Source organism: Neophocaena asiaeorientalis, unplaced genomic scaffold (assembly GCF_003031525.2).
Source record: "Neophocaena asiaeorientalis asiaeorientalis breed wild unplaced genomic scaffold, Neophocaena_asiaeorientalis_V1.1 scaffold114, whole genome shotgun sequence".
Lineage (NCBI taxonomy): Eukaryota > Metazoa > Chordata > Mammalia > Artiodactyla > Phocoenidae > Neophocaena > Neophocaena asiaeorientalis.
This window is the reverse complement of record NW_020173116.1, coordinates 12,300,637-12,315,283: the sequence shown is the minus strand read 5'-3', so window position 1 is coordinate 12,315,283 and position 14,647 is coordinate 12,300,637. Positions and strand designations below refer to the sequence as shown.

General features: G+C 44.0%; 1 protein-coding gene across 1 annotated transcript in view; it reads right to left on the bottom strand.

Moving 5' to 3' along the window:
- SLC9A2 (solute carrier family 9 member A2) overlaps nucleotides 1-14,647 on the bottom strand; it is an 86,206-nt gene that overhangs the window by 36,936 nt on the left and 34,623 nt on the right. Inside the window, exon 3 of the mRNA XM_024743808.1 lies at nucleotides 8,151-8,401. Coding sequence (XP_024599576.1) covers nucleotides 8,151-8,401 — 251 coding nt within the window. The remainder of the gene's footprint in view (nucleotides 1-8,150; nucleotides 8,402-14,647) is intronic.

Genomic DNA, 14,647 nt, shown 5'->3' with positions numbered 1-14,647 from the left:
CCAAAAAAAAAAAAAAAAAAAAAACAGAAATGGGAATTATTCTCGGAAATTATACCGTATTTACATTTCTGTTTATAATCCTATTTTTCACCTTGGCCTACATATAACTAGAAAATAACTTTAGCCTTATTATAACTTCAGAGTCTGAAAGACGAAAATGCCACTTTAAATTGTAAGCCCTAGACCAAGAGCAATGTAGTGATGACTTGATCATCAAATCAGTTTCTACAGTGTAATTGAAACACAGGCCAGCAGTAATATAATCATTTTCAGATAAAGACAAAGACCAGTCAAGAAACAGTCAGAAAAGCAAAGTGATGGCAGAATCAAACAGCAAAAACGAATGGTGAGCTCTACGGAGCAAAGCTAACAGAGGTACGATACAAGCCATATATGTAATCTTCAAGTTCCTAATAGTCATGGTTAAAAAATGTAAAAAGATGCTGGTGAAGGCAACTTTCATAATATGTTTACTTAATGCGACAGATCTAATACACTGTCATTTCAACATGCAAGCCATATAAAAAACATTGAGATATTCTACAATCTCTTCCTACTAAATCTTAAAAATCTGATGTCTATTTTACACTTAGAACACACCTCAAGTTAGACTGGCCACACTTTAAGTGCTCTAAAGCCACATGTAGCACATGACCACAAGAGTGGACTACACTCAGGAAAACAAAAAAAGTGGCCGTCCCCCTGTTTTGTTCCTCCTTCAAAAAACCAAGCCAAATACTGGAGTTTACCAGCTGAATCTATTTCATTAAAAGTTTAAACCATCAAAATAAATAAAAATACGTTCCCGAATCATTTACACTAATCTGGGTAAATACTGTGTGATCTCACGTATCTGGTATCTAAAAAAAGCAAAGTCTCAGAAACAGAGAGTCAACTGGTGGTTGCCAGGGGCTTGCAGGGGTTGTACGGGAAACAGGTAACAGTGGTCACAGGCTACAAACTTCCAATTATAAGACGAATAAGTTCTGGGATCTAAGGGGCAGCATGGTGACTGGAAAATCCTGGATGTGATGGTACATTCGATAGTACAGGCAGTTAACAATACTGTATTGTGTACTTGAAAGTTCTCACCACACACACACAAAGAAGGGTAGCTACGTGAGGTGATGAACGTGTCAGCTAACTTTATGGCGGTGATCCTTTTGCAATATACACATATTATCTAATCATCACGTTTTTACACCTTAAACTTACACAATGATGTGTGTCAATCACATCTCAATAAAGCTAGGGGGAAAAAAAGGGTTATAATTTCAAATTCCTTCCTGACTTTTCTAGTTTTGCCCTGCAGGTGAGGCAAAATTATACAAAAGAAAACAAAAGATTAGGTGAGTCACCATTAAAAATATAATACAGTTTTGTTTGTTTCTTTTTCACTTTTTTCCTGAATGTGTCCGGAAAATTAAGGGAGATACGATTTGTCTTTTTTCTATTGTTTAACTAATTTCCTGCCTCAGTTTACTATCTTCCTCCCTTACCCACTGCCCCCGTGCCATTTAGTGTTTGAGGTGGTCATATAAGGGTTTTTAAAAATATTTTATTTTGGCAGTTTTGAAATACATACTGTTCTTCCACTTTTATAGGTTTGTTATTTTACAATTTGATTTAACTTAAATAGAACTGAATTGGTCACTGTAAAAACTCATTATTTTTGTTGTTTTGCTGTACCACACAGCACGCGGGGTGCAGGATCTTAGTTCCCCGACCAGGAATCGAACCTGGGCCCCCTGCAGTGGAAGCGCACCAGATCACCAGGGAAGTCCCCATATAAGATTTTAAAGAGGTCAGTTCTGACCAGTGAGAGCTATCGGTGAAGGCATACAGCATCATCAAAAACAAAGCTTTTATTTGCCAAGACAATATAAGGTACAAAGAGACGGTGAACAGAGCACGAGACCCAGAGCCATAGATGGAAGCCTGCGTTATGGTCCCCTCTCTCCTTTCCCTCCAGACTCTACCTCCCTGCTGTTCTACGTGATGTGCAGGCATGCACAGCCACCCCCCAGCACCTGGACTTAGCCCTGGTCTAAAGCATCATCTCTACCTGTCCTGCTCCAAGAGCCCCAGCTGGCCTGCAGTGAAGCCAACAGCTACTCTGCATGCAGGCTGCAGGATTAAGCCAATTCTTATGCAACTGACTCAGTCTTTAATAGCCATTTCTTCTAAAAGAAAATTTTTTTTTTGTTTCAGGGGAAGATGTGGGCGTTAGGTTAGGGGTGAATTTGAAGTTTAAAGCTCCAACTAGAAATAAGATGATGTGGCCTGCTCCCTCCCTGTTTTTTCAGGCTTTAAGACTAATTCGATTTACATGGAGGCCAGGCCAGAGACTAGGTGATGACTGATGACTTGTGTGCAGACTAGCATTTATCCAGGTTGTGTTATCCAGATTGCTTTGTTAAAGCTCCAGGTCACCTTCTTACACGGAGAAAAACACCCAGTAAACATGAGAAAAGGCTAGGGAAAATTAATAAAAGACACCTGTCTTACGCTCAAAATAAACAAATGATCAAACATGATGCTTTGGATCATGTTTTATGAATGTCTTGATCCCCCCCCCCCCCCCCCCCCGTATTTTGAGAAGACCGGTAAACGTGAACTAGTCATCGTGGCCTGTAGGGCTCTGGTTTCGTACGACTGTATCTTGAAGAGATGGTCTTCTAACTGCTACACCTGGTGGGCAAACCAGGAGCAACCAGAAGAAGAAGCTACAAGATGGCCAGCAAAAGCATGCTTTCTTATTGTTCTCAAAGTTTTCAACAGATGACAATCACCAATTCCTACACAGGAAGACAGGAAAGAAAGGGAACAGGATCCTCACAGCCTCAGCAGTGACCGCTTCCGAACAGCGAGCGCAGCCCTGCTCCTTTATCCCTGAGCCCGGCATTCTGGAAATGCCTGTGAAAGTCTCATTTTTAAAATGTCATTGAAAGGTGCTTGTTTAACAGTATGGAGGTTTCTTAAAAAACTACAAATAGAACTACCATATGACCCAGCAATCCCACTACTGGGCCTATACCCTGAGCAAACCATAATTCAGAAAGAGTCACGTACCGCAATGTTCACTGCAGCTCTACTCTACAAATAGAATTACCATATGACCCAGCAATCCCACTACTGGGCCTATACCCTGAGAAAACCATAATTCAAAAAGAGTCACATACCGCAATGCTCACTGCAGCTCTATTTACAATAGCCCGGTGCTTGTTTTTATTGTTAGAGTGGATACTGGGACATATCCTGGACGGACCTGTTAACTGGAGACCCAGGGCCCAGGCCTCACCCTACAGCCATGGCTTTTGCCCACCAGGGCCTCACTTTGCTCATTCATAAGATGGAACTGGTAATTACCAGTTCCTACTTTCTTTGCAATAATGCTGCTAGAATAATTGAAACACCAAATCGAAAATATTTTAAGTGCCCTCTAGAGAAGAAACACTAAGGAATTATCAACCCATGAAAACAAAACTAAAGAATATTGGGTGCCTGCTGTCCTATCAGGAGGACGTGGCCATTTTTTTTTAATTTGTAGAGCACAGCAAAGAGATATCAGTATTTCCCGGCAGGCTGCCGGCTGCTGTGGGGACCAAGCATCCCCCTCTTCAGGACGGTGGGTTTTCGGCATCCCATGCCTGGATCCCAGGGCAATGTACAAGGTGAGGACCAGAAAGGTGCCTGATGCCCACAAGGGGGAACAGAGTCCCAGCTCAGTTCATGTCGGTGTGGATCTGAACTTAGGAATCCCTTAGGCGTCTGTTAGTGTCCTTGGGTAAGGGGGATGATGGGAATCATTTTTGTTTTATCCCTGCGCAGTTTTCTGAACATAAAGTTCAAAACACATGAGCCAAGAAACAAATTTCTAAAATCAATGCTATGAGTCCCCTCTCCAACCCCAACTATAGAGCTGTGATACGTGAGGGGTCTCGTTTAAGAGACTAGAAACTTTCCCTTAACTTTAGCTCTAGAGCTGTGGAAACGCACTCTGACGCACACACACGCACACACACACATGCACATGTACACACTTTCCCTACTACAACTTATCCCAGTATAGAAATGAGCAGAAAGATATTAGAAAATTAGAAAACAGGAACTTTCATCTACCCCCTAGTGTTTGAAGCTAAAACTCTCCTGAACACACAGGAACACGTGGACACAAATAATTCCTTAACGTTAAATAAAGAATTGAACTATTAGGAGAGGCCACAAAGGGGAAAGAAAACCTAAGACTGTCCAGAAGCCAGCTCTGCAAACAGCTTCTAAGACAAAGAACGAGAAGACAGATGGAACTCCACCTCCTATTAATTTACCTGTTGTCAGTGAAGACCATATCAGATCACAAGTTCATGACAAAAAACCAACAGCAGTGACAGTAGGCTTTGTGGATGCCAGGATACACTGCTTCCAACATCTTTCCAAAGAAATCAAAATGCTGGAATCCTGCCCAGTGCTTTCCTACCTACAACTAACACAACACTGTAAAGCAACTATACTCCAATACATTTTTTTTTAATTTACATAGAGTAAAATTCACTTTTCTTTGGTATAGAGTTCTGTGAAGTGAGATAAATGCATACAGTTGTAGAACCTTCACTACAATCAAGATATAGAACAGTTTTATCACGCCCACAAATTCTCTCATTCTGCCCCCTCCTAGTCAACCCTTCTCTTCATGTCCATCCTCTGGAAATCACTTATCTGTTTTGTCTCTGTAGTTCTGCCATTCTCAAAATATCTTATAACTGGAATCACACTGAATTTATCCTTTGGAATCTGAGTTCTCTCACTTAGCAATATATATCTGAGATTTATCCATGTTGTTGCATATGTTAATAGCTCATTACTTTTTACTGCCGAGTGGGATTCCATTGTACACATGTACCATAATTAATTTATTCATTCACCAGATGAAAGACATCTGAGTTGTTTCTAGGTTTCGGTGATTATGAATAAAGCTGCTGTAAACATTCACACACACACACATACAAAAAAAAGACACTGCATTTTGAACCCAGACCCATCTTCTGCTCTACAGAAAGATGTTTCTTTTTCATCAGACTTTTGTATCAACTACCTGCTCATTACATGATCTCATTCTAAGACAGGCTGCCCAAGAGTCCACCCAGGACAAAGTTGAAGCACGGGGCATCGGAAAGGCATTAAGAAGAGGAAGGAAGAAGGCGAGAGGGATGGAGAAGTGGGAGAGAGGGGAGGACAAACCCTGGGAGGACCAGGTTTCACGCTCCACACTCTTACAAATTCAGAGAGAGGTGCTGCAACCCTTCTCTCAGCTCCCCAGCTGTCTGACCCCTCTGCCGACTTCCCTTTCCCTGTGGCTCCCATTTCTCTTAAACAAAAAGGGGCTCTTCTGTCCGCCTGCCGATGCAGGGGACGTGGGTTCGTGCCCCGGTCCGGGAAGATCCCACATGCCGCGGAGCGGCTGTGCCCGTGAGCCATGGCTGCTGAGCCTGCGCGCCCGGAGCCCATGCTCCGCAATGGAGCCTCTGCTCCACAGCAGTGAGAGGCCCGCATACCGCAAAAACAAACAAACAAACAAAAAGGGACTCTTCTGAGCATGCTCAGAAGTCACGTGCCGTCACTCCCATTAACCTTAACACCTGCTTTTAAACGGTAAAAGAAGGTGCCATCAGCATGAAGTACGATAGGAATTTCTACACTCGGTACAAGTTAAATGCGGAAAAAATGACGAGTTCTATAAAAGAGGTGTCTGTGGACGTGGAATGTTAATTACATCATGACACCAGGATGCCCTGGACCGACATCCTCCAGCAAGGACAGTGAATACAGCCTGGAAGTGCACACAGTGTACTTTCCAAAGGGCGGACATGCACATCTGTGATGTACCCCATACAGAGACAACACACACGGTCAGGTTCTGAAGACCACGCTAATCACCCCACCTTAGGAAACAAGGGTGTGACTTCTGAGAACAAACGCACTTTGACGTAAATCTGTCCCTTCGTTTGCTCTCACAGCATTAACAGGGGTACATGGTAAAATGCAAAAGTGTTTAAATCTCCTGGAATATTTCATGTAATTATTAACATAATTTTAGGGCACTCACTGTGTGCTATGACAATATTCATGTCAATGCAATAAGGGACTTTTCTGTGCACTAAGTTGTATGGTAAATGTTTACTTTGAAGTTGTGGACAAAAGTGAGGTTTTTCATCTGCCAACAAACCACAGTAGAGAACTACCCGTGCAGTTTCCCAGGAATACGTGGCCCCATTTGTCCCTGACGTCCTAATTCCCAGAGCAAGGAAAGCCCTGATCTTGTCTTTGCAGGAGGCTGGGGACGTGAGGCATCACAAGCTCTGTGGACTCTGGGCACCCCCAGACATTTCTAAGCAGAGACACCCCAGCACGCCAACCCCATCCAACACTTCACCTGTCCTCCCCACACTCTGGACAAGCATATTTAGATAACTCTGTGAGGGTTCTAGAACTTTTACATATGCACTTGGTTGAAATATATTCAAGGTTCTTACACCAACCATTGCTACAATACTGCTGGGAAACTAGACACAAAGTCCCTGCCCTGTAATCTTTGCAGAGACCTTGTCACCAGCTGATCGGACACTTTCAATGACACCAGTCAAAGAACAGTGAGGAAACTGGAGGTCATACAGAAATGATATGAATAGCCACCAGGAAGGCACTGCACATTTCATTACTGGGTCAGACTGGATGGCTACAGTGCTTTATTTAGGTTCCCTGGGATACAGAAAACCACACAACCTTCTAACGCATGGCTTTCACTACAGTGGGTTCCACTCTCCTCGTGGAGGGAGACAAACCTCATCTGCTTCTGGTATGAAAGTGGTGGTGCGGGGCAAAAGCAAAGCAATCCTTAATCAAAGCGTCACCTAAATCAGGGTGCAAGAGAAAACTTCAGGAAGAACTAGACCTACATTTACAACACAAAACTCTAAATAGCGTAGCAGGCCCCAGCAGGACAGCTTAACATGTATTAAGCTGTAAATAAATATTTGTCAAAATTAAAACTTTTTTTTTTTTTTTTTGGCCACAAGGCTTGAGGGATCTTAGTTCCCTGACCAGGGATCGAACCCAGGCCCCCAACAGTGGAAGTGCGGAGTCCTAGCCACCGGACTGCCAGGGAATTCCCCAAAATTAAAACTTTGAAAGGCATTCCATTAGTAAGCATTTTTCACTGGCCCTATACAAGGTGTGACCATAATATGACAGGCTTATTCTTGGAAGCTGTAGAAACATCCACACCCAACAAGTACCCTCCTTCAAAGTGACCCTCCAAAGGCTAAAACTGGATCCAAACGCTACCGGCCACTTGTAGAATTTTTTGAGAACATCCTTCCAAATCAGTTAGTGAATGATACACAACTGTGTCGTTAATAAATAATTTCTTGCTTTATCCACTTCTTGCTTTATAACCATACCTCTTTCTTTAAGAAGCTGAACTCAAAGTACACGACGGCATGCCTTATTCACTGAATTTTGCTTTGAATGATGTAAAGCTGTGATCTCAAATCAAATCTATTATACAGAGTGAAGGTTCTCTACTACTAACATTATTCAAAGGAATTGACATAAGCAATTCCAGAATTCCAGATGAAGTTTGGGGGATACAGCCTGGGTGGAGTTAGTGGACCTGAGCAACACTGAATGGGCACCAAACTCTGAAAATTCTTGGTGCCTGACCATCCACCCCAACACTTTATTGTCTTATTTCATGAGATCCAAGAGGCCACTTTTAAGGCTTCCATTTTAGCACCAGATCACTTGCCTACACTTTTTTTTTTCAGATCTCTTTCCTACCCTTTTTTTTTTTTTTGCCGCATGCGGGATCTTAGTTCCCGGACCAGGGATCGAACCCGGGCCCCCTGCAGTAGAAGCGTGGAGTCTCAACCACTGGACGGCCAGGGAAGTTCCGCTTTGGGATACATCTGGCTGATCCATACTTTCATTTCTTTGAAACAAAGAGTAACGAAAATCTACTTTAAATTTTTCTTAAAAGAATTCAAGAACATCTACTCTTTTACATAACATATTCAACTTTCACATCGCAGCTTAGAATACATGAATTCCACAAAATGCCACCAAGTGCTTTTAACAAGGAGTTCAATACTTACGCCATGATGCCCGACAGGTGGAACATCTCGGCTGTGATGTAAGACAAGTAGCTGTACAGGAAGACGAAGAGCGGTTCGATCACGCGGATGTTGTGTGTGAAGCGAGTGGTAAACGCCGCAATGAAGCCCAGGAAGATGCCGATCAGCACGCCGCCAATCCCCACGACAAAGAAGTTGGCGATTCCGGCAAACACGTCGATGGTCTCGATGGTCTTCATCTGACAGAAAGACTTGAACAGGTTGTACAAGACCTGTGGGAGAGGCAGAGGGCACGTCAGGACCCCCCAACTTCCCCGACATCCTCACGGCCCCAGAAATCTTCCTGCCTCCTAACAAGGGCGTGTCTTCCGTGCCCCAAAGTGGACGATCAGTGGAAGTGACTGGGCATCTCTTTTTTTTTTTTTTTTTTTTTTTTTTTTTGCGGTACGCGGGCCTCTCACTGTCGTGGCCTCTCCCGTGGCGGAGCACAGGCTCCGGACGCACAGGCTCAGCGGCCACGGCTCACGGGCCCAGCCGCCCCACGGCATGTGGGATCTTCCCGGACCGGGGCATGAACCCGTGTCCCCTGCATCGGCAGGCGGACTCAACCACTGCGCCACCAGGGAAGCCCGTCTTTATTTCACATTTTAACAGTGCATTTAATAGCTGCAAACAAAAAGCATTGATGAAAGCGTGTCATCAAGAAAACTATTTCTAGACGTGAGAGAGAGGAAACTTCAAAGTTATTTACGTGACCTACTGCTAAAACATCACTTTTTGGATCCTAAAGGATTATTTTAAATGGCTTGGTTGCCCTTCAACATACCCTGCTTGCGTTGCCAATGCTTGGGAAGGAGTATGTCACAGAGAAAGCTTGTGAGTGCTGGCTGTGAATTTAGGGACACTTCAAGGCCCCTGCTGTGGGGTTGTACCATGGAAGGGGCCCACTCATCCATACAGGTCCCCTCCCTGAAGACATCCCCCTCCCAGGTCACTGAGGTCCTTGCCCCGCCCACACATGCACCTCTGGTGAAACACAAGACCTGATGGGGTTTTCTTCAAGCCAAGAGACAGCAACCAGTGTGTGTGTGTGTGTGTGTGTGTGTGTGTGTGTGTGTGTGTGTATGTGTGTGTATCTACTGTAACTTCATGCACATGTGTCCTTCTAAAGTGACGAGACTACACTGTTGCTTGGTTTCTGAAAAATTTACACAGTCTTTTACACAGTTTAATTAAGTCTTCAAAAATGTCAGGTGTTCACACCTGCCGGGCAGGATGCTTTCAAACATGTTTCCAAGGACCACTGAGCAAATGGCATGGGAAGTGATGCCTGCCTCCGGAGTAATTTTTTCATGAAGGCAGCAAGTGAAATACAGTCAGGCACATGCCCTGCTTCTTGTGCTATTTGCAGAGGGAATCTCCAGGGAAGCCGGCTAATGGGACACTGGGATAAACACCTCTGGAGTACAGGCCGTACTACACCCTCCTTGGGATTCTGAGAAACTCAAAATTAAACCCATCCGTCCACAGGCACACAAAACGTCAGAGGCGATACCAAGGATCCAGGTCTCCTACCTCTGGGTCAGTTCTTCAATTTTAACCATGAGAATGAATCAGACACTCTGCTAACCAGAGTGTGTCCTGGCAAAAAGCCATTTCACCCTTTTCTACTTCACTAACGGTCCTTTATAGCCTACACATTACAGGTTTTGGGGAACTTTTTCCTCTTTTCTACCGGATCATAAACTCCTTGTAATTAAGGATCTCGCCTTACTATGATTTACTTCTTCCATGTTGCCTAGTAGATGACAATAAATGTCTGTTGGTTTTGACAAAAAACAAACAAAAAAAAAACCAGTGGATTATTACTTAGAAAGCAGTGGGCTTTTCCCTTCTCTTGATTGTTGGTGTAACAGTTGAGAGCATTTGGTATCGGACCTCCAAGAAATGACTTGAGTTTAAGAGAAGAAAAAAAGCAACTCACAAGCCTGAGGACTTAAATATCCTGAAGGGTCATCATTTGCCAGAAAAGAACCAGCTTCAAGTCGTGCTGCTTCCTCGCATCCAGAGACTCTGCTGCACACGTCAGATTTCATCCACATCAACACACCATGATCACTTCCTGAGAGCGGATCGGACATGTTCTATATTTACCCCTTGCCTCTAAAGAGCCCAGGCCAAAAGGTGACGGTCACCCGTCACCTGCTGCCCAGGGAGAGGGACAGGTTTTCCAGCCTCCAGCCCTGCACAGATAGCCTCCCCGGGCCACTCGGGCTCTGCGTTCCGACCCCCGGTTTCCACTTGCCTGCCTCCCGCCCGCACCAGTTGAGTGCCCCCTGCAGCTACTACAAGACTCACTTTCCTTTATTCCATTCCTCACTCCCAAGTTGAAAATCGTTGGCCGCCTGACTTAGGGAGGAAGGCTCAATACACCTGATGCATTTTTTTAATGCTTTGCGACACCCTGCGGTCTAGAACAGGGTCTCACCACGGCTCTACAAAGCACACTGTATGTATTCAGCCCTGCCCTGGGCTTCTCTTGATAGAAACCCAGCCCCCAAACGGAGGGAAACTCTATCTGTCTTCCATGGCGCCGCTCAAGTCGCTGTTCCTCTCCGGCCTTCCTGGATTCCTACGGCGCCTGCGAGTTGTCCTTCCCTCTGCCCCTCCTGCAACACAGATGATGCCCCAAAGCATCTGGCATTTGGGGACGTGCCATCCTGTGTCGCTGGTGTTGCCTCTTGAATGCCAACCTCATTTCCTCCGAGGAATTAGAAATTCCCTGTGCACAGAACCCACGTCTTCTCCTCTTTCCGTCTCAGCTCCCCTCCCTACCCCATCTAGACACTGATGAAGCCTCCAAAGGAAGCTCAGGTACTCATTCCACAGGATCAACGGGAATACACCGGAATCTTTTCCAAGCTGTTTTCCAGGCAGCCCCAGCCATGGCATCTCTCAAACGCACATTCTGTGTTTAATATCCCTTTAGGTTTTGCAAAGAGTAAAGCTGAGTCACAGGCTCTTCACTTTCAGGGCGCTGTCAGAAGCTCCAGTTTCATCATTCCACTTCCTCGGATGCTGGGGCCACCTTACGAGAAACTAGCTTAGGTAGAGACGTTACCTTGACAACCAGAAAGCTTTCCATAACCTCCCACCCGTTGTACACTGAACCTGATACCTAGGGATGGGCACAAGATAAAATTCTTTTAGTTACAACCAGCCATAACCCCACAGTTAGTTCATGCCAGTTATGTCCTTTAATTTTACCACAAGGGAATCTATATAGAAAGGTGCTTTTGAAGTTATAATTTATATGTAGTATATGTATTATGTATGTGGCTACAATTATGTCTCTAGTTGGTCTGTGCAAAGTTGACCTCAACTTGACAACTGTATCTTTAGAAAACCGAAAAGCCAGGGGTGCCTGTTTGCTGGATTCCATCAATATAACAGGCTAATGTGACAGCTGAGTACTTTCAAGTGTTTCTATTCATTATTATTTTTTTTAAAAATACTTGTGTATATTAAAATTAGATATGATCTGTTTTGAACTTTGATTTAAAATGTGCAACAGTGCAGTGAAATCACGTACTGCAAGGATGCAAACAATACAGGGTTTTTGTTCAGCATAGCTCTGTTCCAGAAAAAGTTTTCAGGTCACTTTTCCTGATATGAAACACAAAGGAGAATCATTTTTGCATAAGTAATTTTAAATCTGTTCTGCTATTTGCAAAAGCCAAATTAAGTACCAAGTGGTCACTCTTTACTCTCCAGCTTCCTGAGTTAAATTCCACTGCATGGCACACAACGTCTGGGCCATTGGTGTGTATCCCTAGCTTCTGATTTAAGAGCCAGCTCTCCTTAACCAACTCTAGTTAGGGTAGACTGAAGAAACTCTTTTAAGTGTTCTTGGAAAATGTGTCACAATATTCAGTGGTTGCCTTCACACCTTCTAGAAATTACCATGTAAGCCTAACTCATTCGATCATGGACCACAATGGAAACAGCAGTACTTCTCAGATAGCTGAGAACCTGAACAATCTTTACCCAACAGGGGAAAGTTTGAAAGGTTTTCTTAAAATACTTCCTATAAGGGAAAGCACAAAAATCCTATTTAAAAATCTCAGCTTTTTCTTTTTTGACTGTCATTTCTCCAGTTAATTCCAATCTATGATAGCCCCAGACCACAGAACAAAGAGTTTGACTTCAATTTATATTATGTATTATCAATTTCCCTTTGCTTTGAGACATTTTTATGGTAGATTTTCTCCCTTTCAAATCTTCTAAGCTCACTTTTGAACTTCCCAGTTAATTGCCTGACCTACAATTCTGCTCATCCTCCAGCCTATGTTTTTTGTTTGTTTGTTTGTTTGTTTGCGGTACACGGGCCTCTCACTCTTGTGGCCTCTCCCGTGGCGGAGCACAGGCTCTGGACGCGCAGGCTCAGCGGCCATGGCTCACGGGCCCAGCCCCTCCGCGGCACGTGGGATCCTCCCGGACCGGGGCATGAACCTGTGTCCCCTGCATCTCAACCACTGCACCACCAGGGAAGCCCCGAGCCTACGTTTTTAACCTGACTCTCTCTGTTTAATCTCTACCCTTCTAGTTGCAGCATTTAGTGACTCAGCCTTCTCCATGTATGCAGCAGGGTCTATGTTTTTCCTACCTTTCCCAAACCCATTAGTTCCTTAAACCCTCCTAGAGATAAGACCAGATGAACGAATCAAAGAATCTTCTATAAAACATCTCTACCTCTATTCTTTGAGAACACCTGACTAGGAGACAAAAATTATAATTTTTTATACCATTTTCGAATTGTTCCTAACACCTGGGCAATTCAGCCCACTACTCAGCCAGTCTGGTGAAGGAAATACCTGGTGGGTTATTCTTCAGTGGTAGGTGGGCAAACCCCCCCAAGCATGCCCTGATATCTGTGGGAGGTGGCTTTAAGGGTCCGCATGGCTTTTGGCCCAGGGTAAAGAACCTACCAATGAAGCCTCTTTCATTTGAAACCATTAGAGTCCTTCTGACTCACAGGCTTTGGCCTGGAAACAAGGGCTCCACAACTAAAGAGCAGCCATGCCCTTTCTCCGTCCTTGGCCCATTTCCTGCCGTGGAATGGCTGGCCCTCAACCTGGCTCACTGCCCTCTCTGGGTCAGCGCTCCATCTCAACCGTAAAACCACATCTGATGGCTTCGAGCCTCTGGACAGAAAGCACAGGATGTGCCTCTGGAAGGCACGCTTTAAAGGGTAGTTTAGCCAGATCGTTTGCTGAGATCTGATTCTTGACACGCTCAAAGAATGGACCACCGAGGCGACTGAATGAGAAATCTCAGAAGAGAAGGGAAAGCAGTGCAAAGACACAGCAGGTCCTTCTGAAACTGACCTGATGTTGCTACCTTGCCCTAGGAGGAATGCAGCAGGGTGCTATTATTTCTTTGTAATGTTTCCTATACCCTAAATAGACCCAAGATTCCCACATTGAAATTCCCACAGTCTCCCTAGAACCAAGGTAAAAATGTATATATCAAACATTAGTCACAATGGAAAACTTCATGCCTCCGGAAAAGAGAATGAGTTATAAAATATCTTCATTGTTATGGCAGTTTCCCAGTTAAAATTTAATACTGGTGAGTTAATGACTAAGGACCGTTAATGAATAATGGAATAAATGAAGTGGATTTTGTTACTTGAGTGAGGTAACTGCACTGCCTCAAAATAGCTCTTAGCTATACTAAAAAATGGCATTTCCTTATCAGTAAATTATTTTTATGTAATAATATCCACATGGAGTTAACGAACATCCTTAAAGGTGGTATTTTATTCAGGTCAGGGGTCTGAATACAGGCTAACAGAGAATAATGTTGGTTTCTATGTTAACTTGTTTTTTGTGTGTCACATTATTGTAACGTTTAACTGAATTATTAAAAGGATATTCTAAGCTTGTTTCTGAAGCTGATCACAGTAATCTACCTTTGGATGAGGATGAGATGCCCCATGACCTACACACAGGACATTACACATACTGGAAAAGACATCATTTAAAGAACCTTCTCGGGGACTGGCCCTGGTGGTCCAGTGGTTAAGAATCCACCTTCCAGTGCAGGGGACGTACGTTCGATCCCTGGTGGGGGAATTAAGATCCCACATGCTGTGGGGCAACTAAGCCCGCGCGCCACAACTACTGAGCCCACACGCTCTGAAGCCTGCGAGCCACAACAGAGAGAAGCCCGCAGGCTGCAACGGAGATCCTGCGTGCCGCAACTAAGACACGGCACAGCCAAATAAATAAATTTTTCAAAAATGAAAATTTAAAAAAGTGACAAATTACAAAAAGAATCCTCTCTCCAACTTCGAAGGAAGGTCCCTCATCAGGCATTCTTTAAGTAACACATACACACTAAAACTGAAGCGAATTGACTCTTTTTTTTCTTGAAATCTATGTTAACTTTGAAATGAATCAGGAATACCATTTTAATAATAGGAACTAACTAACAGAGGGGATAATATAAATTAC